General features: G+C 38.9%; 1 protein-coding gene across 4 annotated transcripts in view; it reads left to right on the plus strand.

Moving 5' to 3' along the window:
• BAZ1A (bromodomain adjacent to zinc finger domain 1A) overlaps positions 1 to 20,046 on the plus strand; it is an 83,507-nt gene extending 63,461 nt beyond the window's left edge. For all 4 annotated transcript variants that reach the window (XM_055131498.1, XM_055131500.1, XM_055131499.1 and 1 more), the window contains 10 exons: positions 5,357 to 5,950; positions 7,393 to 7,556; positions 8,197 to 8,351; positions 10,550 to 10,698; positions 14,065 to 14,312; positions 14,422 to 14,648; positions 16,199 to 16,668; positions 16,957 to 17,099; positions 18,211 to 18,298; positions 19,144 to 20,046. In XM_055131498.1, coding sequence (XP_054987473.1) covers positions 5,357 to 5,950; positions 7,393 to 7,556; positions 8,197 to 8,351; positions 10,550 to 10,698; positions 14,065 to 14,312; positions 14,422 to 14,648; positions 16,199 to 16,668; positions 16,957 to 17,099; positions 18,211 to 18,298; positions 19,144 to 19,340 — 2,435 coding nt within the window. In that variant the 3' untranslated portion in view covers positions 19,341 to 20,046. The remainder of the gene's footprint in view (positions 1 to 5,356; positions 5,951 to 7,392; positions 7,557 to 8,196; positions 8,352 to 10,549; positions 10,699 to 14,064; positions 14,313 to 14,421; positions 14,649 to 16,198; positions 16,669 to 16,956; positions 17,100 to 18,210; positions 18,299 to 19,143) is intronic.
• Positions 20,047 to 22,541: the final 2,495 nt, after the last annotated feature.

Consider the following 22,541-nt stretch of genomic DNA (forward strand, 5'->3'; position numbering starts at 1 on the left):
ATTCTGTTTCAATCTTGCAAAATAGCCAGCATTGTCCGTCAGGAATCACGTGTAGAGTGCCAGTGGGGATCACACATAGAGTTCTATGCCTGATGTGCTGAGCCATGCGTTGTCTAAGGCAAGATGGTGAGCCAGGTTCGGGAGAGCAGGCGGGGTTCTGGCGGCATGGACGCCGTCATGCCTCCAATCAAGTATGCTGTGGTAATTATGAAAAATTAGTAGGGAGTATTTTGTGATGTGTTGCACGGCCGCAAAAGCGGCCATGCGGTTTAGGAATATGTTCAGTCAAAGCTCAGCCCGAGCATGGGGAAAGTGGCCTACAGTGTGGCACTGGTTGGATTGTGGAGGTCAGCTGCCGGGGCTGGGTCCCTTGGGGCGGGGAGGGTTCTCGCCCACCCCCCTCTGGGGCGCCCTGGGTGAAAACAGCCTGACACGAAGTCCAATGGCATGGTTATTGATTTTTGATCAATTGGTTTAATGCAAAAATCTAAAGCTGTGGTATTACAGTGGCTCTACAGTGCTGGGAATACCCAGGCTGTCCCAGTGGTGCTCAGGGACCTCTGGACCACAACCAGCAATACTTAGGGTGGTACTGTGTGGTGCAAGAAATGTATTGGGGTTTGCCACACATTAGGTATGTTCCTTAATCTCTGTATCCTCTCTCTTGCCTAATTTAGCAAGTTTTGAGTTTTTGCATTTATTACTTTTTATCTCATCAAATGGGAATTTATAGAACATATTCAGTGTGCATTGAATATCTCCAAGATGCTGAAAATACAAGTATCGTAATGCTAGTACTTGGAATCATATTGCTAAGAATAGAAATTTATACTAATGTGGACCAAGGATATGGCTGAGAGGTAAAATGTATGCCTCACAGATGGGAGGCCCTAGCTTTGATCTCTGGTCCCACAGAAAAGAAAGAAGACATGTCTGCTACCTTAAAGTATTACTTTATAATATTATAAATGGCTCAAAGGAATAATACATTTTTTAAAAGCCATTGATATAAATTACTTCTTTGTCTACTCTATATACTGATCAGCTAGGGGAAAATGAAATATTGCATTTATCTTACATGGATGGAACTAGAGGATAGCATGCGGGGTGTAGTCATAGGAAGCAGAACAAAAATCTCATATGTGTAATGTTAAAAAAACATAGTGAAAAACAGCCAATGGTAACAACCCCGAGGCTAGGCCAACAGAACTGAGTTTACCATGGGAAAGGGCAGGGTCATAGGAAAGGCCATTGTAAAGGGTATAGTCTATAACACACTAGTGTTAGCAATACAGGAAATCACATGCCCAGGTGTAGGAAAAATATGAAAGGAAAAGAATACTTCTGAGGATGTTTAACCATCTCCCCATCTGGTGACTATGGAAGGAGATCATGAAGATCCTTGTGTTCTGTGCCTGCTAGATTTTTTTTTTTTACATTTTCTAAATAGTTATTGAGTAAATAGAAAAATCTGTAATCATAGAGGCTGTTGTATCTGGTTAGAATGTAATTGATACAGAAATCCAAAGCAAACCTCCCATGATTAGAGGTTTGTTTTGTTTTTCTTTGGATGGAGGAGGGACGTGGGTTCTGTGGAGGTAGTGTTGGCTGCTCTCTGCTCGAGGATTTCTCCTGATGATACTCAGGGCATCATGCAGTGCCAGATGTCGAACCCAGAGTACACTGCATGCAAAGAAAGCGCCTTAAACCACTGTACTATCTCTGACCCCATATGATTAGGGTTTTAAAACAGGTGTCTAAGTAATAGGCAAAGGGAGAAATCACATGAAATCTAGAAAATATTTCAAATTCATCAGGACTGCATCTAACATTAGTTGTTCAGTCCCTCTACTTAGAGAACATTTTTATTTTTAATACATATTATGAAAGAGCTAGGATTTAATTTAAAAAGTTAGAAGTATGAAATAATTTCCCATAGTATAAATAAACAACAGACATGACTGCAAATAAATAGAAAGTAAAATTGCAGTAGAGAAAAACAACAAAGCCAGAAGTTTATTTTTTGGAAAAAGATATAAATTTGATTAATATATATATATATGTATATATATTTTCGTTTTGGTCATACCCGGCGATGCACAGGGGTTACTCCTGGCTCTGTGCTCAGGAATTACTCCCGGCAGTGCTCAGAGGACTAAATGGGACGCTGGGAATTGATCCCGGGTCGGCCACGTGCAAGGCAAACGCCCTACCCGCTGTTCTATTGTTCCAGCCCGAAATATATATTATTTTAAGGACAGAAGGGGATAGGTCAAAATAAACAGTGAACAATACAAGTTGAGAAAGTAGAAGTCTAAAGGATAGGCTTGTTCTTCAAGAAGAGCCAACGTGTTCTCCCTTCAACACTTCTAACGTCTTTTTCTATTTCTTTGCTTATTTATTTCCACTCTGGAGAAGCCCTTATTCTCTCTTGAATACATATTTCTCTTCTTGCTCTCCTGTCACATCATTCAAAACAAGCTTTCACTCAAAAAAATTACCTTGCTTCGGAATAAACCCGAGTGCCTGAGAACAGATGACTGGTTAAAGAAACTTTGGTACATCTACACAATAGAATACTATGCAGCTGTTAGAGAGGATGAAGTCATGAATTTTGCATATAAATGGATCAACATGGAGGTATCATTTTTAATGAAATGAGTCAGAAAAAGAGGGACAGACATAGATAGATTGCACTCATTTGTGGAATATAAAGTAACAGAATGGGAGACTTACACCCAAGAACAGTAGAGATGAATACCAGGAGGATTTACTTCACGGCTTGGAAGCTGGCCTCACGTGCTGGGGGAAAAGGCAGCTCAGAGAGAGAAAGGACCACCAAGTATGGGGTGCTTGGGGGGCCCGCTTGGGATGGAGATGCGTGCTGAAAGTAGACTACAGACCAAATGATGGCCATTCAGTACCTCTAATGCACACCACAACACCCATAAGGAGAGAGAGAGCAAAAGGGAATGCCCTGTCACAGAGGGAAGATGGGGTGGGGGGGATACTGGGATCATTGGTGGTAAAGAATGGCCCTGGTGAAGGGATGGGTACTCAATCATTGTATGACTGAAACATACACACGAAAGTTTGTAAGTCTGTAACAGTACCTGACGGTGATTCATTAAAAAAAATAAACTTAAAAGAAAAAAATTACCAGGGGCTGGAGCAATGGCACAGCGGGTAGGGCGTTTGCCTTGCACGCAGCCGACCCGGGTTTGATTCCCAGCATCCCATATGGTCCCCTGAGCACTGCCAGGAGTAATTCCTGAGTGCATGAGCCAGGAGTAACCCCTGTGCATTGCCGGGTATGACCCAAAATGCAAAAAAAAAAAGGAAGAAAAAAATTACCTTGCTTCACTAATTAAAAAGAAGAAGAAAAAGAAGAAATTTAAAATGTAAAGGGACAACATATAACCTTATGGGAATATTTTTTAAATAGAGGCAAAAAAAAAGGCAAATTATAGAAAAATATAAATACAGACCTAAGGTGTGGCTCAGTGGTAAAGGATATGCCTTGCATATGTGAAGCTCCTGATTCTATGTTTTTTAATGAATTCATTTAGAATATGAATTTTTCTAATCTGAAAAACTAACACATGAAGGACTAAACCTAAAAGAACATGGTTCTAAACCCTTCAAGATTTTTTTTGTTTTTGTTTTTGCTTTTGCTTTTTGGGTCACCCGGCCACACACAGGTGTCACTCCTGGCTCTGCACTCAGGAATTACCCCTGGCGGTGCTCAAGGGACCATATATGGGATGCTGGGAATTGAACCCGGGTCGGCCGCGTGCAAGGCAAATGCCCTACCCGCTGTTCTATTGCCCCAGCCCCACCCTTAAAAATTTTGAATTACTATTAAAAATCTTCAGATGAAGAAAACATTAGTCCTAGTCAGTGTCATACTTAAATAACACCAGATATTAAAGAAAATAATTTTGGTCTGAAACTGTTTCAATCAAAAGGGTGGGCGCAGGAATAAAAGGAGAAGAAACACTTTTCAGCCATTTAAGCATTTAAGTAGTATTTTCAAAGACTAAATATGAAAGAAGTTTAATTTCTCAACACATTTTAAAGTGCCAGGCTGGCTTCCAGGAATCCACGTTCTTTATGTATTGTTTGCACTGCTATCCTGAGTTACCATCCTTATGTTCCAGAATGACTTATCACTGTGTCTTCATTCCTAGCTTGTTGGAAGAGACGGAATACAGAGGTTGCATATGATGCTTCTACCTTTAGCTCTTTCATCAGAGGTTTCTCATGTAGTCTACTTACTAGGGAAAAGGGTCTGAAATACTGTGCTCCTTTTGAATTGCTAGGTGTCCAACTAAAAAATTATAGGTTCTGTTACCTTAAAGTAGTGGTTAGATAACTTTAGCCCATAAGCTTCATTTGCCCTCTCCCCTGTTTTTGTATATATAACCCAAAAGCTGAAAATGATTTTTTTCATTTTAAATAGTTGAAAATTAGTATTAAAGGTGTATTTTCAATATATGAAAATTATATGAAATTTGGATTTCATTGATGACAAAGTTTTATTAGCAAGAGCTTTGCTTCTCTTTTACATGTCTATGGATACTTTCATGCTACAACAGCAGAATTGAACAGCTTTGATAGAACCCATGTGACTCACAAAGCTAAAATAGTTACTTGCTAGCCCTATTTAAAGTTGTTTGCCAAGATCAGAAAGATCATACAGAGGTTAAGGCACTTACCTTGCATGTAGCTGTAGTCACAACAATGTTTGAATCCCAAGAAATTAATTTTTTTATTGTTTCAGAGCCTACAAGTTCAGATTAAGGTGCCAGGAGAGTTAAGATCTGGTGAGGTCTCTCTCTTGAGGCACCTTCTATTTGAGTCCTCGCCTGCCTTTTAAAATCAATATTAAAGGTGTAATATTAAAGGTGTGCTCACAGAGATTGAGTTCTCTGGTCTCTTTCTCTTATAAGAACACCAATCCTATTGGATTTGGAACCCAACCATATATGACTTTATTTAACTGAAATTGTGTTGAGAGGGCTGGAGCAATAGCACAGTGGGTAGGGCATTTGCCTTGAAGGCAGCCAACCCAGGTTCAATTCCCAGCATCCCATGTGGTCCCCCGAGCAACCGCCAGGAGTAATTCCTGAGTGCATGAGCCAGGAGTAACCCCTGTGCATCTGGGTGTGACCCAAAAAAAGCAAAAAAAAAAAAAAAAAGAAATTGTGTTGATAAAGGTCGTGTCTCCAGATGTAGTTAAGTTAGGATTCAGGAATTAAACCTATAAGAGAGCACACAATTCAATCCATTACACATAGTAATTTTGGATGGCTTTTTAAAATGTGGTGATGATCAAATGTTCTTTCAACTGTAGGGAAAAGGGAACAAAATGGATTTAAAGAATTTGCAAGGCAAGAAGAGGTCAATTGTGTAACAAGAGAACCTATTGCTGATGAGGAAGACTCTTTAAAACAGGAACACCAACGAAAAGAGAAAGAACTCTTAGAAAAAATCCAAAGTGCCATAGCATGTACCAATATCTTTCCTTTGGGCCGTGACCGTATGTATAGGCGATACTGGATTTTCCCTTCTATTCCTGGATTGTTTATTGAAGAGGATTATTCTGGTCTCACTGAAGATATGCTATTGCCTAGACCATCATCCTTTCAGAATGTACAGTCTCAAGATCCTCAGGTACCCATCAAAACTGAAGAATCTTTGAAGTCTGAATCTACCTCCACTACTGACCAAGGTCCATGTGATGATGATTCTCTACACCTGCCAAAACCAGTGCATAAGCCAAATCGGTGGTGCTTTTACAGTTCTTGTGAACAGCTGGACCAGCTTATTGAAGCTCTTAATTCCAGAGGACATAGAGAAAGTGCCTTAAAAGAGACTTTGCTGCAAGAGAAAAGCAGAATATGTGCACAACTAGCCCATTTTTCTGAGGATAAATTTCATTTCTCAGGTAAATTTTCTGTATAAACTTGATTTCTTCTTCCTATAATCTCTGGTTCAGAATTAAATATTTTCAGATAATTAGACATATCTTTTAAAATGCCTTACCTTTTATTGGGATCATACACTCAATTTGAGCAAAAGTTTGCCACCTAAAGAGAGGATTCTAGATTCTACTAGTTTCCATTTGGATTTTAAGGAACATATTAGGAATATGAGAAGATACATGCTCTTCCTGATCTCCTCATTTCTTGATCAGTAGACTATGAGTGCCCAAGATGCTAAGATGACAGATTTTTCAAGAGCTGATAGGTCACTCATTACATGTTTTGTTTCAGTTTTTTTGTTTGTTTGTTTTGCTTTTTGGGTCACACCTGGCGATGCACAAGGGTTATTCCTGGCTCTGCACTCAGGAATTACCCCTGGTGGTGTTCAGGAGACCATATGGGATGCTGGGAATCAAACCCGGGTTGGCCATGTGCAAGGCAAACGCCCTGCCCACTGTGCTATCACTCCAGCCCCTTGTTTCGGTTTTTGGGTCACAGCTGGCAATGCTTAGAGGTTACTCCTGGCTCTGCACTCAGGAATTACTCCTGGTGGTTTACAGGAGACCATATGGGGTGCTGGGGATTGAACTCCGGTCAGCTGTGTGCAAGGCAAGCACCCTGTCCCCTATACTATCTCTCCAGCTCTCATTACATGTTAACTGAAGTCCATGGACAGGATCTTGTAACTAGTGATTACTTTGGAAATTGGCTACAAGATCATGTAGTCATATCCTTTTGGATGACTGTTCAATTTATGACAAATAAGCAGTAATGTGGTTTTAATAGGTTTAAAATGGTTTATTTTTTATTACAAAGTGAGATTTTTTTAGAAAAAGAACTCTTAATTTAGGGACATACTACCATGACTACTTCAGTTTCTGGTGGGGAGAGGGCAGGAGATGGGTCTCCCAAGCATTAGGAGGTCCTGGCTCCTCCTGGTGATTGTCAGCTAACAGGACCAAATGGTTCAATGGCTGGAGGTTGCAGTGCTGCTCAGGTCCTTTGGTGCCAGGGATTAGTGCTTAGGACCGTAGAAAACTCCAGCATGCTGGGGTTTAAACCAGGGTCAGCCACATGCAAAGCATATGTATTATTTCCTCTGTCCCTCATTCTGCTTTTTATGTTCATTTCTTGCATCGTGATATCAAGCATCGTTTCATGGTTTTAATATCTTAAAGCAGTGTCTACTCAAATTTTTGCCTGTTTTTAGTGTATTATCTTATTGAATTATGTATTCTAGATAAACTTTTCTGATAAATGATGTGCAAACATTTTTTCCTTTTCTCTCTTTTTCAATTAAGAAATAATTCAATGTTTTTGTATTCATTTTCTCATGATCATAATGATTACATGGGAAAATTAATTTTAATAAGGAAATAATAAAAGTATATGATAAATATTTCAGACAAATCTCAAACTGATAGCAAACCTCCATGTATTCGGGGAAGATCTTCCAACGCATATGATCCATCTCAGATGTCTGCAGAAAGGCAGCTTGAATTGAGACTGAGAGATTTTCTTTTAGATATTGAAGACAGAATCTACCAAGGAACATTAGGAGCAATCAAGGTTTGTATTTGTTCGCATTTTAGTTCATCCACATTATCACATTGTCAGTTTGATAAAAAGCAAGCCCTGTCTGTTTTAAATAAATACCAAGTAGCAACATATTTTTAATAAAATGTAAATTTGTTACGCTATATCACGTTTATATGTATATAAAAATCTTAAACTTGCTTGTACCAAATTTAATGAATGTAATTAACCTAATATCAATTCTTAGTATTCTGATAACTATTAATGGTATTTTTAACCAAGATGTTGAAGTGTTTAAAGATCCTTTTTCTTCCTGCCTTCTCTGCCTGCCTGGTTTGTTTATTGGTTTCTTTACTGCCTTTTTAAAAGTCTATTAATTCATGTTTAACATGTGTATTCTGTTCATTCCTTTGTTGTCATCTGACACTTTGTTTGCTACTCTCAGGTGACCAATCTTAGAATTGTTTGCAATTTCCCTAAATAGTCAGGTTTCCATCTATAAATGCTAAAGACTTGTTTTTGCCAATTAGCAGTAATCTATTTTCAGATACACTTTTTTAATTCACAATTTTGTTTTAGAATAGTCAAGAATTTTTTCTATATTCATTGAACTTCATCCTTCTAAACAACACACGCCAACTTTCAAGGATAGTAAATTTGGTTTTTGTTGCAGGTTACAGATCGACACACCTGGAGATCAGCATTAGAAAGTGGACGATATGAGCTATTAAGTGAGGAAAATAAGGAAAATGGAATAATTAAAACTGTGAATGAAGATGTTGAAGAAATGGAAATTGATGAGCAAGCAAAGGTCATAGTAAAAGACAGGTACTAAAAAGATTTTTTTAAGTAATCATCACTATCCTTGATATGTTAATTTTGTTGTTGTTGTTTTTTTAAGTAACTATTTCATTTTCTTCAAAATTCCTTTCTGATACAATTGCAAAGACTTTAATTTTTGTTTTTGTTTGGGGACCGTACCCAGTAGTGCCTAGGGCTTACTCCTGGCTTTGTGCTCAGCCCCTACCTGCAATACTATCTCTCCATCCTGGGTACTTTAGTATTTGTGACTAAGATTATTTAGTTATTATTTAGAATTATTTTTCTAAATTGTATGCTAATTTCTAAATTATTTTTCTAAACTGTAGGCTCTCTGCTACTCCACTTTGTACCAATACAGCCAAAAGAAAACTTGGTTACGATAATGACTTCCCAAGTTTAAAAAAAATAATCTTTGAATTTATTAATTTAAGAAAGTGTTATACTGTTCAATTTTTTTTTCTGTAGACAAACTTAATTGTGGGAGATTTAAATGTTATTGGAACTATTAATCTTCTATATTTTATAGAAAGCCTGTATTTACAGAGTTATTTTGTATAGTATCTGTCTTGAAGGCTTTGTTGTCTAAGAAACAAATGTTGTAGTTATTAAGTCAACAATTACAGAATAGGGAAAGATTTTTGATAGAAGTATCTTCCACAAATGTAATACTTAGGAGAGCTGCGTTTCTTGTAAGAACATGAAAAGGGACCATGGAGCTAGTACAGGAATTGGGGCACATACCCTGCTTATATCCAACCTGGGTTCAATCCCTGGCTCATGGTCTCCTAAGAATGGCTAGTTGTGCCCCTGGAAACCTTTCCCTCACCCCCCAACCTCCACCCAATACCTGCATGGTGATCTTGGTACAGCAGGACCACATAGCACCACATCCTCAGGCCCTAGCACTGAAGAGTTTGCCCACTTGACCAAATATCAGTACCACTGAGAATGGCCCCAAAACCTACTGAGCCCTGCTTGGGAGGCCCAAAAAACCAAACAGAGCATAGGAGACAGAGGCCTGGAGATGGCTCAGTGGTAGAGCCTTACAGACATGAGTTCAATTTCTGGCATCACCCCACAAGCCAAGTGATTGTGCACTATGAAAAGTGCAGTCCCTGGTGTGAGGTGTCCTTGGTGAGCACTGCAAGCACTGTGTGAGCAGGCACCTGCTAAAGGGGGCATCTCCTGCTCATTTTAGCAGCAACACTGGCTGCAACAACAGAGTAAAGGGAAAGAGAGAACATTGTTTTTTAAAAAATAAAATAACATGAAAGGCAGAAGAAGTACTAGAGGAAATGACTAGAAACTTGAGGTCTACAAGATAAAGAAGAGGGACCAGAGAGTTAATTCAGGAAGTAGGGCACTTGCCTTGCACATGACTGGCCCAGGTTAGATCCTCCGCATCATTTAACCACCAGGAGTGATCCCTGGGCACCACTGGTTGTGGCCTAGAAACCAAAATTTAAAAAAAAAAAGAAAAAAGATGATTATTGGAGGGAAGACTATGTACCAAACTTTCAAATGTTCGTTTGACTGCAGATGGAGATATATTGCAGAAAGATTGGAGGCTAATTGAACCAGTTAAAAGCTAGTTGTGGGGCTGGAGCAATAGCACAGCGGGTAGGGCGTTTGCCTTGCACGCGGCTGACCCGGGTTCGATTCCCAGCATCCCATATGGTCCCCCAAGCACCGCCAGGAGTAATTCCTGAGTGCACAAGCCAAGAGTAACCCCTGTGGATCGCCAGGTGTGAGCCAAAAACCCAAAAAAAAAAAAAAAAGCTAGTTGTGTCCTGTGCAGTAAAAATTGAAGCAATAGAAATAATACTACCTTTTAAGACCCACCACAGTATCTCCTCTCTAAAATCTTTCCTCTTAAGACATTGTACGACTGAAACCCAATCATGAACAACTTTGTAACTGTGTACCTCACTGTGATTTAATAAATATATAATAAGTTTTAAAAAATATTTTCTCTGAGACTGGTCTCATTTGCATTTCCTCCAAATATTTGCCCTTCTGACCCCCTTTAAATGATGAGCATCAGTTTAGCTCCTGATTCATTTCTCTATCTTCCTGCTAGTCTGTAGAGCATGAGTTTGAGGAAACTATTTCTTAGGTACAATCGAATACTAGATGACTAAAGTGAATTCACGTTTCCTCTGATAGTGTAATTAACTCTTAACTCTTCATTGTTTTAACTGTAGGCTTTTGGGCATAAAAACAGAAACTCCAAGTACTGTCTCAACTAATGCAAGTACCCCACAATCAGTAAGCAATGTGGTTCATTATCTGGCAATGGCTCTTTTTCAAATAGAGCAGGGCATTGAGCGGCGTTTCCTCAAAGCTCCACTTGGTAAGTATCTTTTTATTTAAAAGTATTATTAAAAAAAAAAAGTAAAATAAAAGCATTATATTATAAATTTGAAATTTTTCTCTTATAGAACTTTATTTGCTTAAATAATAAAACTGACTTAAAATTTGAGATTGTATTTTTATATGCTAGTTCTTGTTGATGAAGTAGATATTTAAATGATACAGTAAATATTTCAAAAATTATTTATTACTTGACTGTATTTTTATTTTTATTTGGGGCCACACCCAGGCATGCTCAGAGATTTCTCCTGGTTCTGCACTCAGGGATTACTCCTGACATGACATAGGGAACCATATGTGGTGCCATTGACTGTATTTTTAATGATTTTTTTTCCCAACCTCTTTTTGTGTGTGTGTCATAAAAAGAAACCGACATTTTTAACACTATTATAACCATATTATATCAATTATCCTAAAATTAAATAGAAAAAAATAGTTAACTGAAACCTATGAAAACCTAGACCATGAATAGCCAAAGGTTAGACATGATATTTTTGTTAATTAAAACAGAATGCTGGGGCTCAAGAAACAGTGCTGCAGGGCCTGGAGAGATAGCATGGCGGGTAGGGTGATGATTGCCTTGCACGTGGTCCATCCGGGTTCGATTCCCAGCATCCCATATGGTCACTCAAGTACCACCAGGAGTAATTCCTGAGTGCATGAGCCAGGAGTAACCCCTGTGCATCGCTGGGTGTGACCAAAAAGAAAGAAAGAAAGAAAGGAAGGAAGGAAGGAAGGAAGGAAGGAAGGAAGGAAGGAAGGAAGGAAGGAAGGAGAGAAAGAGAAAGAAAGAGAGAAAGAAAGAATGTATTTATAGAGTAGATACCAAAGAATTGCTAAGTCATACCGTAGTTTTATTTCTAATTTTTGAGGTCTTCATGCTGTTTCTTACAGAGGATGAATCAGATGATAATCCTAATAGTAAATGAGGGTTCCTTTTACACAGCATCCCCATGAGTACTTTTTTTCTTTGAATACAGACTATTCTTACTGATGTGAGATGATACCTCATTGTTATTTTTATTTGTATTTCCATCATAATCAGTGATATTTATCACTTTGATATGCATATTGGCTATCTGAATGTTCCATTTTTTGATGTTTATTATTATTACTATTATTATTATTATTATTATTATTATTATTATTATGAGAACTATGAGTGCTTTTTATGTCTTGGGTATTAGCCTTTTAAATGTATGATGTGCGCATATTTTTTTCGATTATAGGGTTTGGTTTGGTTTTGTTTTGTTTCTTGGCTTTTTTGTGTCACACCCAGCGATGCTCAGGGGTTAGTCCTGGCTCTGCACTCAGGAGTTACTTCTGGCGGTGCTCAAGGGACCATATGGGATGCTGGGAATCAAACCTGGGCAAACACTCTACCCACTGTGCTATCTCTCCAGCCTTTATAGGGTATTTTTATTGTAGTCCATTCTTTTGGTGCAAAAATGTCAAAATTTGATATAGCCCCATTTTTTAATTTTGACTTTTGTTATCTTTATGTTTTTGTTTTATGGGTCACACCTGGAGGTGCTTAGGATTTACTCCTGACTCTTTACTCAAGAGTCACTCCTGGTGGTGCTTGGGGAGCCATAAGGAATTCCAGAGATTGAACCCAGGTGTGCTGTGTGGAAGGCAGATACCCTACCCACTGTATTATCACTCCATTCCCATACTTTTATCTTTGCCAGTAAAGTTAACTAATTGAAGATGACTATAAAGTTAATATCGTGATGGGTTCTGCTAATGTTTATCTTGTGAATTTTGTGGATTTGGTTTATAAGGACTTAATTTCTTTTGAGTTAACTTTTTTGTATGGTGTGAGATGGGGGATCCAATTTTTTTTCCCTTTTTTTTTTTTTTGAGGGGGGCAGGGAGAAGGTGTTGGTTCACGCCAGTGATACCCAGGGGTTGTTCAGGAGTACCTACTCCTGTAGGTACTCCGGGGACTATATGGGATGCCAGGGACCAAACCCTACCCACTGTAGTATCACTCCTGCGCCCAATTTCAATTTTTTCTAAGTGACTCACCTGTTGTTCAACACCATTGTTGAAGAGTCTTTCCTTGCTTCATTTAATGCTGATAGCTTATTTGTCATAAATTAACTGCCTATGTGTTATGAACATACCTCTGAGCTCTCAATTCTAGTCCATTGATCTGCTTTCATCCCAGTAGCACACTGTTTTGATAATTGCTTTATAATATTTAAATGATATAATATTGCTTTATGATATGTTTGGGTTTGGGTTTGGGGCCATAACCGGTGGGTACTCAGAGATTACTAGTGACTCTATGCTTAGAGATTACTCTTAGCAGGGCTCAAGGGACCGTATGGGGTACCAAGGATCAAACTCAGATTAGCGGTATGCAAGGCAAGCACCTTACCTGCTGTACCATCTCTCCAACCCTATAATACATTTTAAGGTCAGGAAATGCAATGCCTCCCATCATCTTTTTTTCCTCATTATTGTGTTAGCTGTTTATTTGGATTGTACTATAGTTCTATGTAGTACTATTAATTTCAGTAGTATTTGTTTATGCCCCTGAAGAATGCCACTGAAATTTTCATAGGCATGTATCAAATCTGTATAATGCCATTGGATAGGGTGATCATTTTATTTATTTATTTATTTATTTTGCTTTTGGGGTCACACCCAGCGATGCACAGGGGTTACTCCTGGCTCTGCACTCAGGAATTACTCCTGGCGGTGCTCAGGGGACCATATGGGATGCTGGGATTTGAGCCCGGGTCGGCCGCGTGCAAGGCAAACGCCCTACCCACTGTGCTATCACTCCAGCCCCTAGGGTGATCATTTTAATAATGTTAATTCCTCATAGCCATGAACATTAGATGTCTTTCATTTCCTTGTATCCTCTTCTATTTCTTTTAGTAGTGACATAGTTTTCAGTTTATAAATATTTCACTTTCTTTGTTGATTCCTAGGTACTTAATTTTTTAAGTAGGTTCTTAATGAATACCTTTTTTTAAAATGTAGTCACTATGAAATTAAAAATTTATTCAGATTTGGGTTTCAGCCATACAGTGTTTCAATACCAATCCCTTCACCAGTGTCCACTTCCCTCCACCAATTGCCCCCTCACCCATTGAGTTATAAGTTAAATTATCTGAGAAGTTCTAATGACTGTAGTGGAGGAATTTAGGCACTTTGGGGGTAGTGGAGGGGTAGTAACATTGAACACCATAAGCATGAACACCATAAGCATGAACATTTGTAACCATATTATCTCAAATGTAATTTTAAGAAAAGAAAGAAAGAAAAAAAATAGTTTTAGGAGATGTTTAGGTTTTACCTAGAAACATATCACTTTTCCTTTTCATTTAAGATGCCAGTGACAGCGGACGTTCATACAAAACTGTGCTGGATCGTTGGAGAGAGTCTCTTCTTTCTTCTGCTAGTCTATCCCAAGTCTTTCTTCACCTCTCCACCTTGGATCGTAGTGTGATATGGTCTAAATCTATACTGAATGCTCGTTGCAAGATATGCAGAAAGAAAGGCGATGCTGAAAACATGGTTCTTTGTGATGGCTGTGATCGGGGTCATCATACCTACTGTGTTCGCCCAAAACTGAAGGTATCTTTTCCTTGTTCTACTACTCATATAATGATTGATTGAGATTTTGAGTGACAGCTTAAGAATTTTGAGTAATAAATGGTTAATGATTGTTAATGTGATTTGTCAGACTGTGCCTGAAGGAGATTGGTTTTGTCCCGAATGTCGGCCAAAGCAACGTTCTAGAAGACTCTCCTCTAGACAGAGACCATCTTTGGAAAGTGATGAAGAGGTGGAAGACAGTTTGGAGGATGAGGATGATGAAGTTGATGATGGTGATGAAGAGGGTCAAAGTGAGGAAGAAGAGTATGAGATTGAACAAGATGAAGATGACTCTCAAGAAGAGGAAGAAGTCAGGTAAGTTCTAACTTGCAATAAAATGAGAGCTATTGATCTTTACTAGAATAGTTTTTTAGGCCATTTAATCACAAATGCAGTGGTTGAGGGGGGCAGTGTAATTTCTTTTCTTAACTATTAGGTAATGTACTACCTGAAGTTACCCTTGCTTTTTCATGTAGTTAAAAGTTCGGGGCTGGAGTGATAGCACAGTGGATAGGGTGTTTGCCTTGCACACAGCTGACCCAGATTCGAATCCCAGCATCCCATATGGTTCCCTGAGCACCGCCAGGAGTAATTCCTGAGTGCAGAGCCAGGAGTAACCCCTGTGCATCGCTGGGTGTGACCCAAAAAGCAAAAAACAAAGCAAAAAAAATACTCCCTACAGAATATAGTACATTCTGGAGTTTAGCCAATTGACAGAATCAAGTATGAATTCAAGTTTAGACAGGAATGCTACACCCAAAATGCATCTTTGCATCTTGGCAAGAAAGAGAAGAGAGGGTGTGTGTGTGTGTGTGTGTGTGTGTGTGTGTGTGTGTGTGTGTGTGTGTGTGTGTGTGTGTGTGTGTTGGTGGGTTTTTGTTTATTTGGGTTTTTGCCAGGGGCCATTTTCCCTGTACCTTATAAGGCTAGTGTTAAAAATAAAAAAGGTAAAGAATTAGAAAAATTCTTGGCAGTATTTTAGGGAAAAACTGGAAGCACAAGTATGTGAAGAGATTGAGAAAGGCTTAATGCTCGAGTTCATCGGTGTGTCTCAGTAGGGAAAGTACATGTCATGCATGCATAGGACATGGGTTTGGTAACCTGAACCAGAAAAAAAGTTAGTAAAAAGTTTAATATGGTTGTTGCATTCTACTTCTTAAAGGAACTTAAAAGGCTGAATTTACTAAGAATCAGAAGAAACAAAGATATTTGATTTGACATTCAAAATCCACTGGTTTAAAGCCTATTTTATTGGCCAAAGCTGTAGGTTACTTCAATATCAGTAGTGATAGTCTCCTGTAGCCTATGAAGGGGAAAAAATGCATTTTATGATTGATTTATCGCTCTTTGGCTTTTCAACATGGCTTATTTAAGTATATTTATTGATTATTCTGAGTATTTTATTAGTGTACCATAATTTAGGATTTGATTTTTTATATCCTGGAATTATAAATAAAATATAATATATTCTCTTTACAATAAAATGTGAAAACACTTAAGATTTTTATGCAAATTTGTTAACTCAAAGTTTAAGAATTAGGGGCTGGAGTGATAGCACAGCAGGTAGGGCATTTGCCTTGCACGCGGCTGACCCGGGTTTGATTCCCAGCATCCCATGTGGTCCCCCAAGCACCACCAGGAGTAATTCCTGTGTGCATGAGCCAGGAGTAACCTCTGTGCATCTCCGGGTGTGACCCAAAAATACAACAAAAACAAAACAAAGTTTAAGAATTATAGGGATATATCTCAGTAATACAAAAAAGTACTTAATGTAGAATTCATTGGTTGAATAGAACAAGAATGACAGTAATCATATGTTCTCCATTGCTTTGTGCAATAATTGTTTTTCTCAATTATATTTACAGCCCACCCAAACGTGGAAGACCACAAGTCAGATTGTCAATTAAGACAAGAGGGAGACTTAGCTCTTCTTTCTCAAGTCGCAGCCAACGACAAGACTCTGGAAGATACTCTTCAAGAAGTCAGCAGAGTACACCCAAAACAACTGTTTCTTCTAAAACTTCTAGTAGAAGCCTAAGAAAGATAAAATCTGCTCCTCCTACAGGAACTAAATCTTTAAGAATTGCCAATCGTTCTACTCGCCAGAGTCATGGCCCACTGCAAGCAAATGTGTTTGTAGAACTACTTAGTCCTCATAGAAAGCGCAGAGGCAGGAAAAGTGCTCACAGCACACCAGAAAACAGTCCAAGCCTCCCTAACTTCAGAGTTATTGCAACAACATCGAGTGATCACTCTCGATCTCTTAACTCTGGTTCAAAACTTGGTCTCCAAGATAGTGATTCCAAGAGAAGGTGCAGGAAAAGACAAGCTACAGGTATTAAATCTAACTTAAACTATTCTTATTAAAGAATATTGAGGGGCCAGAGCTAGAGTACAGTGAAAGGTGCCTGCCCTGCCTGCAGCCAACCCAGGTTTGATCCCTGGCACCACTTATGGTCTGCCAGCCCCTCCAGGATTGATCCTGAATGCTGTATTGTCACTCTGGCCCCAGGTTTCAGTTTATTTACATTTTGTGTGTGTGTGTGTTTACTTGCCCTTTTTGAGTTATGGTGATGAAATATTTTGCCTTATCATAACTTCAAATGTTTTCATTATTTTTCAGAATCATCTCCTGTGATACTAAATAGAAGAACTTCAGGCCGACAGGGAGGAGTTCATGAATTATCTGCTTTTGAACAACTTGTTGTGGAATTAGTACGGCATGATGACAGCTGGCCTTTTTTGAAACTCGTTTCAAAAATTCAGGTAATATTCCTAGACTTCATAAAATGTATTCACATATATATCTAATATATTGTCTACATGGCAACTTTGAAGTAATTGTAATACCTGTTGGTCACTGTCCTTTCTTTTTTTCTTTAAGCCATTTGGGAAGTTGATTCTTTAAAAAAATTGAAAAATGAAAAAGTTAGTGTAGTTCTTCAATCTCTTCTAATCACATCACTAAATCTTTGACAAGTGTATTGAGATAATCAGTGTTTTTATTCTTTGTAATAATGAATATTATTAATGCTAAGCAGGACCATTCTATTGCATAAAACTGTGGTTCTCAAACCAAGCATATACTAGATTCACATGGAGAGTTTGCCAGGCCAAAGTGTTTTATTCTTTAGGTCATGGACCCATTCATATATATTTGAGAATTTCCTAAAGCAGTGGTTTTCATGGTCAGCCTATGGACCACGGTCCACAAAGTGTTATTATCTCTTAATGTCAGTCCACAGATAAAAAAGGTTAGAAACTACTGCCCTAGACAATGTTGATGGTGCTGGTACAGAGACTGCAATTTGAGAAACTCTTAGTAAAAGAGAAATTACAGAGGTAGAGGCCAAAGAGATAGTGCAGGGGCTAGGGCACTTATCTTGCACATGGATGACCCCAGTTTGAATCTCAGCACCACGTAGAATCAGTTTCCTGATTACGTCCACGAGTAAGCCCTGTGATGACCCTATGATGTACAATCATTGGGTGCTCCAGCCCAAAATTGTCAACATTTTTTAATACTACTAAATAGACTTTTACAACTTTATAATGATATATATTTTTATATGCATTTTAATTGCCTCTGTCCCTCTCGGAGAGCCTGGCAAGCTACCAAGAGTATCTCACCACCCGGGAGAGCCTGGCAAGCTACCCGTGGCATACTCACTATGCCAAAAACAGTAACAATAAGTCTCACAATGAAGACGTTACTGGTGCCCGCTTGAGCAAATCGATGAACAACAGGATAACAGTGACAGTGCATTTTAATGGAATAATAATATTGAAGTTAATCATTTCTATATATAAAATATTCATGTATTTAACCATTTGTTACTGATAAAATTTTAATGGAGATATATACATTATTTTGCAGGTCCCAGACTATTATGATATCATCAAAAAGCCCATTGCCTTAAATATAATTCGTGAAAAAGTGAACAAATGTGAATATAAATTAGCATGTAAGTAATTACAGTTTTCTCTGATACTTTAAAGATGTAGAATGTACTTTTCTTTTTTAAACGATGGATCTTATGTAGTTTGTAGGTGGTGTACCCATGGTTCCCTAAAGAGCTTATCCATGTATATGAGATAAAAGATCAATGGAGTTAGGACATTTTACAGAATTTGATTTTAATAATAGCTCTTTATTATTGCATAGTATTTTATTACATAATCACATAGTTTCAGTGAAACAGTTTAAGGACTGAAGAGCTAGCCCAGGGCTGTAGCATATGCTTTGCATGCAGGGAAACTCAGGTTCTATCTCTAGCATCACATGGTCCCCTGAGCACTGTCCAGTATAGCAAAAAGAAAAACAATACAATTTTAAGTATCTTTTTTTTTACTTAACTCTAGTACAGGGGGTAAGGCGCTGACCTTGCATGCAGCCAACCAAGGTTTGATCCCAGCACTACTGGTCCCTCCAGCCCCACCAGAGCACAATACCACCAGGTATAGGCAAAAATTCCCCTATTTAGTTCTGCCACTTTTTCAGTCTTCAATTTTCTTTTTTTTTTCTTTTTTTTGGGGGTCACACCCAGCGATGCACAGGGGTTACTCCTGGCTCTGCACTCAGGAATTACTCCAGGTGGTGCTCAGGGGACCATATGGGATGCTGGGATTTGAACCCGGGTTGGCCACGTGCAAGGCAAACGCCCTACCTGCTGTGCTATTGCTCCAGCCCCTCAGTCTTCAATTTTCAAGGAATAAGGGTTTCTTTTTCCTTAAAGATGTTTTTATATATGATGCAAACTGTATATTGATGTACTTGTATTCTAATTCCGTTTTGTTTTTTTCTTTCTAGCGGAGTTTATTGATGATATTGAGTTAATGTTTTCGAACTGCTTTGAGTACAACCCTCGTAACACCAGTGAAGCAAAAGCTGGAACTAGGCTGCAAGCATTTTTTCATATTCAGGCTCAAAAGCTTGGACTCCATATCTCACCTGGGAATGTGGATCAAGTTAGCACACCACCAGCTGCAAAAAAGTCACGAATCTGATTGTGTCCTTCTAAAGGATATTTGAAAAAAACTGTTCATCAAATGGAACATTAAATCATGCTCTAAAGCAGACATATGTGTATAAAGCAATAACAACTTATTGACCACATTGAAGTGTGGCCTGCACTATATTCTCAATTTTAATATTAAGCACTCAGGAGAATGTAGGAAAGATTTTCTTTGCTACAGTTTTGTTCAGTATCTAATAAGTTTAATAGATGTATTAGATACAGTACTGGTTTACAGAGGGTTTTGTACATTTTGAGATCATTCATGTGTCCCAATATCTTGGAAAATATTTTTTCATCTATGATTTATATTGTCATTGATGGTTTTCTTGGAAGTGTGATATTGAGAAAGATTTATTTGCAAAAATAATCTTATTTGATAGCACAGTGTGGGGGAAAAGTGTATACATCTAAAAATTGTTTAATAAGCACATTCTTTCAACACTACACATGAGTGAATTCAATTTTATATTTTTGAAGTGCTGTACCAGTGCTTGCTGGAGGTATTAAGTCTGAGTTTATTAACTAGATATTTATTTAGCATTTAAAGTAATTTGTGAATTTGTTTTGTATTTATAAAATTTGTACCTGGAAAATGTTCTTTAATTTTTTAAACATTTTACTGTGTTTTTGTTTTATTTCTCTAACATCCTTAATGATCAATCAATAAAAGGTAACACCCTTCCTTTCCCCTGGCATTTCTTTTGGTTTTTCAAACTGTATTATAAGTTTCTAAGTACAACTTTTTAAGTGTACAAATAAAAAGATACATTTTTTCAAGTATCTGAATTTCTGTTATCTTTACATGTCAAAATTATATTTCTACCTATGGAAGATACAGATAGTTGAAACCCATCTTTTACTGTGTGTGAGTCTAACCCTAAATAGGAAGAGCTGTTTCTCACATGGAAGGCATTCTTGGAGCCTCAGTTTTGTAGGAATAGTTGGATATTTTTTGTGTTTTTATTTGGTGGCCACTCACCAGAGTGCTCAGGCTTACTCCTGGCGCTGCACATAAGGATCACTGGTGTGGCTTGGGAACCAGAAGGCATGCTACGGGGTTGAATCCGGTTTTCCATGTGCAAGACAAATGCCCTTCCTGCTGCACTACCACTCCAGCACCATAGGTCTTCAGGATAAAAGCAACATGAACCTCTCTAGGACATTTAAGGAAGCAGGAGAGGGAATTGCCCTATTTTCTCATATAAAGTCCTAAGGATATTATACTCTCATTTAGCTCAGTTGTATATTTGGGAATTAGTCTTCTTTTGTACACACTGAGTTATCAATCTCTGTACTCTTTGCATGAATATCTGTATATCTGCATATCTATAACTTAGTATATATCAATCTCATCAATAGCTAGATTTCTTATAAATTTTTTTTTTTTTATTAAATCACCGTGTGGAAGATTACACTGCTTTCGGGCTTAGGTCTCAGTTATACAATGCTGAAACAACCATCCCTTCACCAGTGCCCATATACCACCACCAAAAAAAAAAAACCACACAGTACACCTCCCATCCCGCCCCCCCACCCCCTACCTTGTAACTGATAAGTTTCATTTTACATTCTGTTTACTTTGGTTACATTCAATATTTCAACACAAACCTCACTATTGTTGTTAGGAGTACCCCACTAGATTCAGACCTACTGTGAAGACAAATAAGGTCGCGCGGTTTTGAATTTCTGTACTTTAACAAGAAGTCCAGGGAGATTTCTTCCAGATATTAGATAATTACAGGCTTGAAAACCCAATCTGTGGTCGTCTTAATATGGCGGCCACCTCGCCCTTCATCCCCGGAGAGAAAGAGGCGAGAGAGAGAGAAATACCTTTCCCCTCCTGGGCGGGCACGGGGCCGAGGCTTGGTTCTCAGGCTGGAGACATTCTGCGAGGAGTTGCCCACGCCGAAAGAGGTTTTGCTGGGTCTGGATTCACGCTTGTGCAGCTGCGGAGAGGCCGCACATGCGTGCGGCCCCCGGGATCACATCTCGGCGGTGGGAGGGGCCGGTGCCTCCCTCTTATAAAATTTTAACTTATATAAAAGACAATTACAAAATGTTTGGGTTTTATAGTAAATTTTCTGATTACTTAACATTCTTTTTCTTGTTTGTAGGAAGTAGTTTTTTTAAATTTTTTTATTGAATCTGGAAATAGACCCTTACAAAACTGTGCTGTTCATGATTGGATTTCAGTCATACAGTATTCCGATACCCATCCCTCCACCAGTGTACATTTCCCAGGTTCCCTCCCATCACAACCCACCCACTCCCTCCCTCCCTCCCTCCCTCTCTCCCTCCCTCCCTGTCTTCCTACTTTTCCCCTTCTCTCTCTCTCTCTGTCTCTCTTGCTCACACCCCCCCTCTCATTCCCCCCCACTCTCATTCTCCCCCCTCACCTCCTTTTGGGCATTTTGGTTTGCAATATTGATACTGAAATGTTATCAAGAATATCCCTTTACGGGGCTGGAGCGACAGTACAGTGGGTAGGGTGTTTGCCTTGCATGCGGCTGACCAGGGTTTGATTCCCAGCATCCCATATGGTCCCCCAAGCACCACCAAGAGTAATTCCTGAGTGCATAAGCCAGGAGTAACCCCTGTGCATCCCCGGGTGTGACCCAAAAAGCAAAAAAACTAATAAAAGAATATTCCTTTACCTACTTTTTATCCTCAGATCTTGTCCAGTGTGATCATTCCCAGCTATTGTTGTATTGGTCTTTTCTCTATCTTACCTACCCTTAGCCCCCCACACACTTGTGCTTAGTTCCAACCATTGACCAGTCCTCCTGACCCCTGTTTTCCCTAGCCATGGACATTAGTCTTTATACATATCATCATCATCCCGTTGATCGTCAGATTTCTCAAGCGGTCTCAGTAACGTCTCCATTCGTCCTAGCCCTGAGGTTTTAGAAGCCTCAATTTACTCGTCCTTCCCAATGATGCCGAGTTGGAGGCTCTTTCAGGGTCAGGGGAATGAGACCCAGCATTGTTACTGGTTCTGGCATATAAATACACCATGGGGAGTTTGCGAGGCTCTCCCATGTGGGCAGGAAACTCTCGGTAGCTTGCCAGATTCTCCCAGAGGGAGAACTAGGCTATAAGATGTCGCACAGCTGCAAAGTGGCCACATGCTTCCAGGAGTTTGGTTTTAAGTCTCTGGATGTTGGCCGTTAGTGGGATTACACAGCACCGG

The sequence above is a fragment of the Sorex araneus genome, chromosome 3 (assembly GCF_027595985.1).
Source record: "Sorex araneus isolate mSorAra2 chromosome 3, mSorAra2.pri, whole genome shotgun sequence".
NCBI lineage: Eukaryota > Metazoa > Chordata > Mammalia > Eulipotyphla > Soricidae > Sorex > Sorex araneus.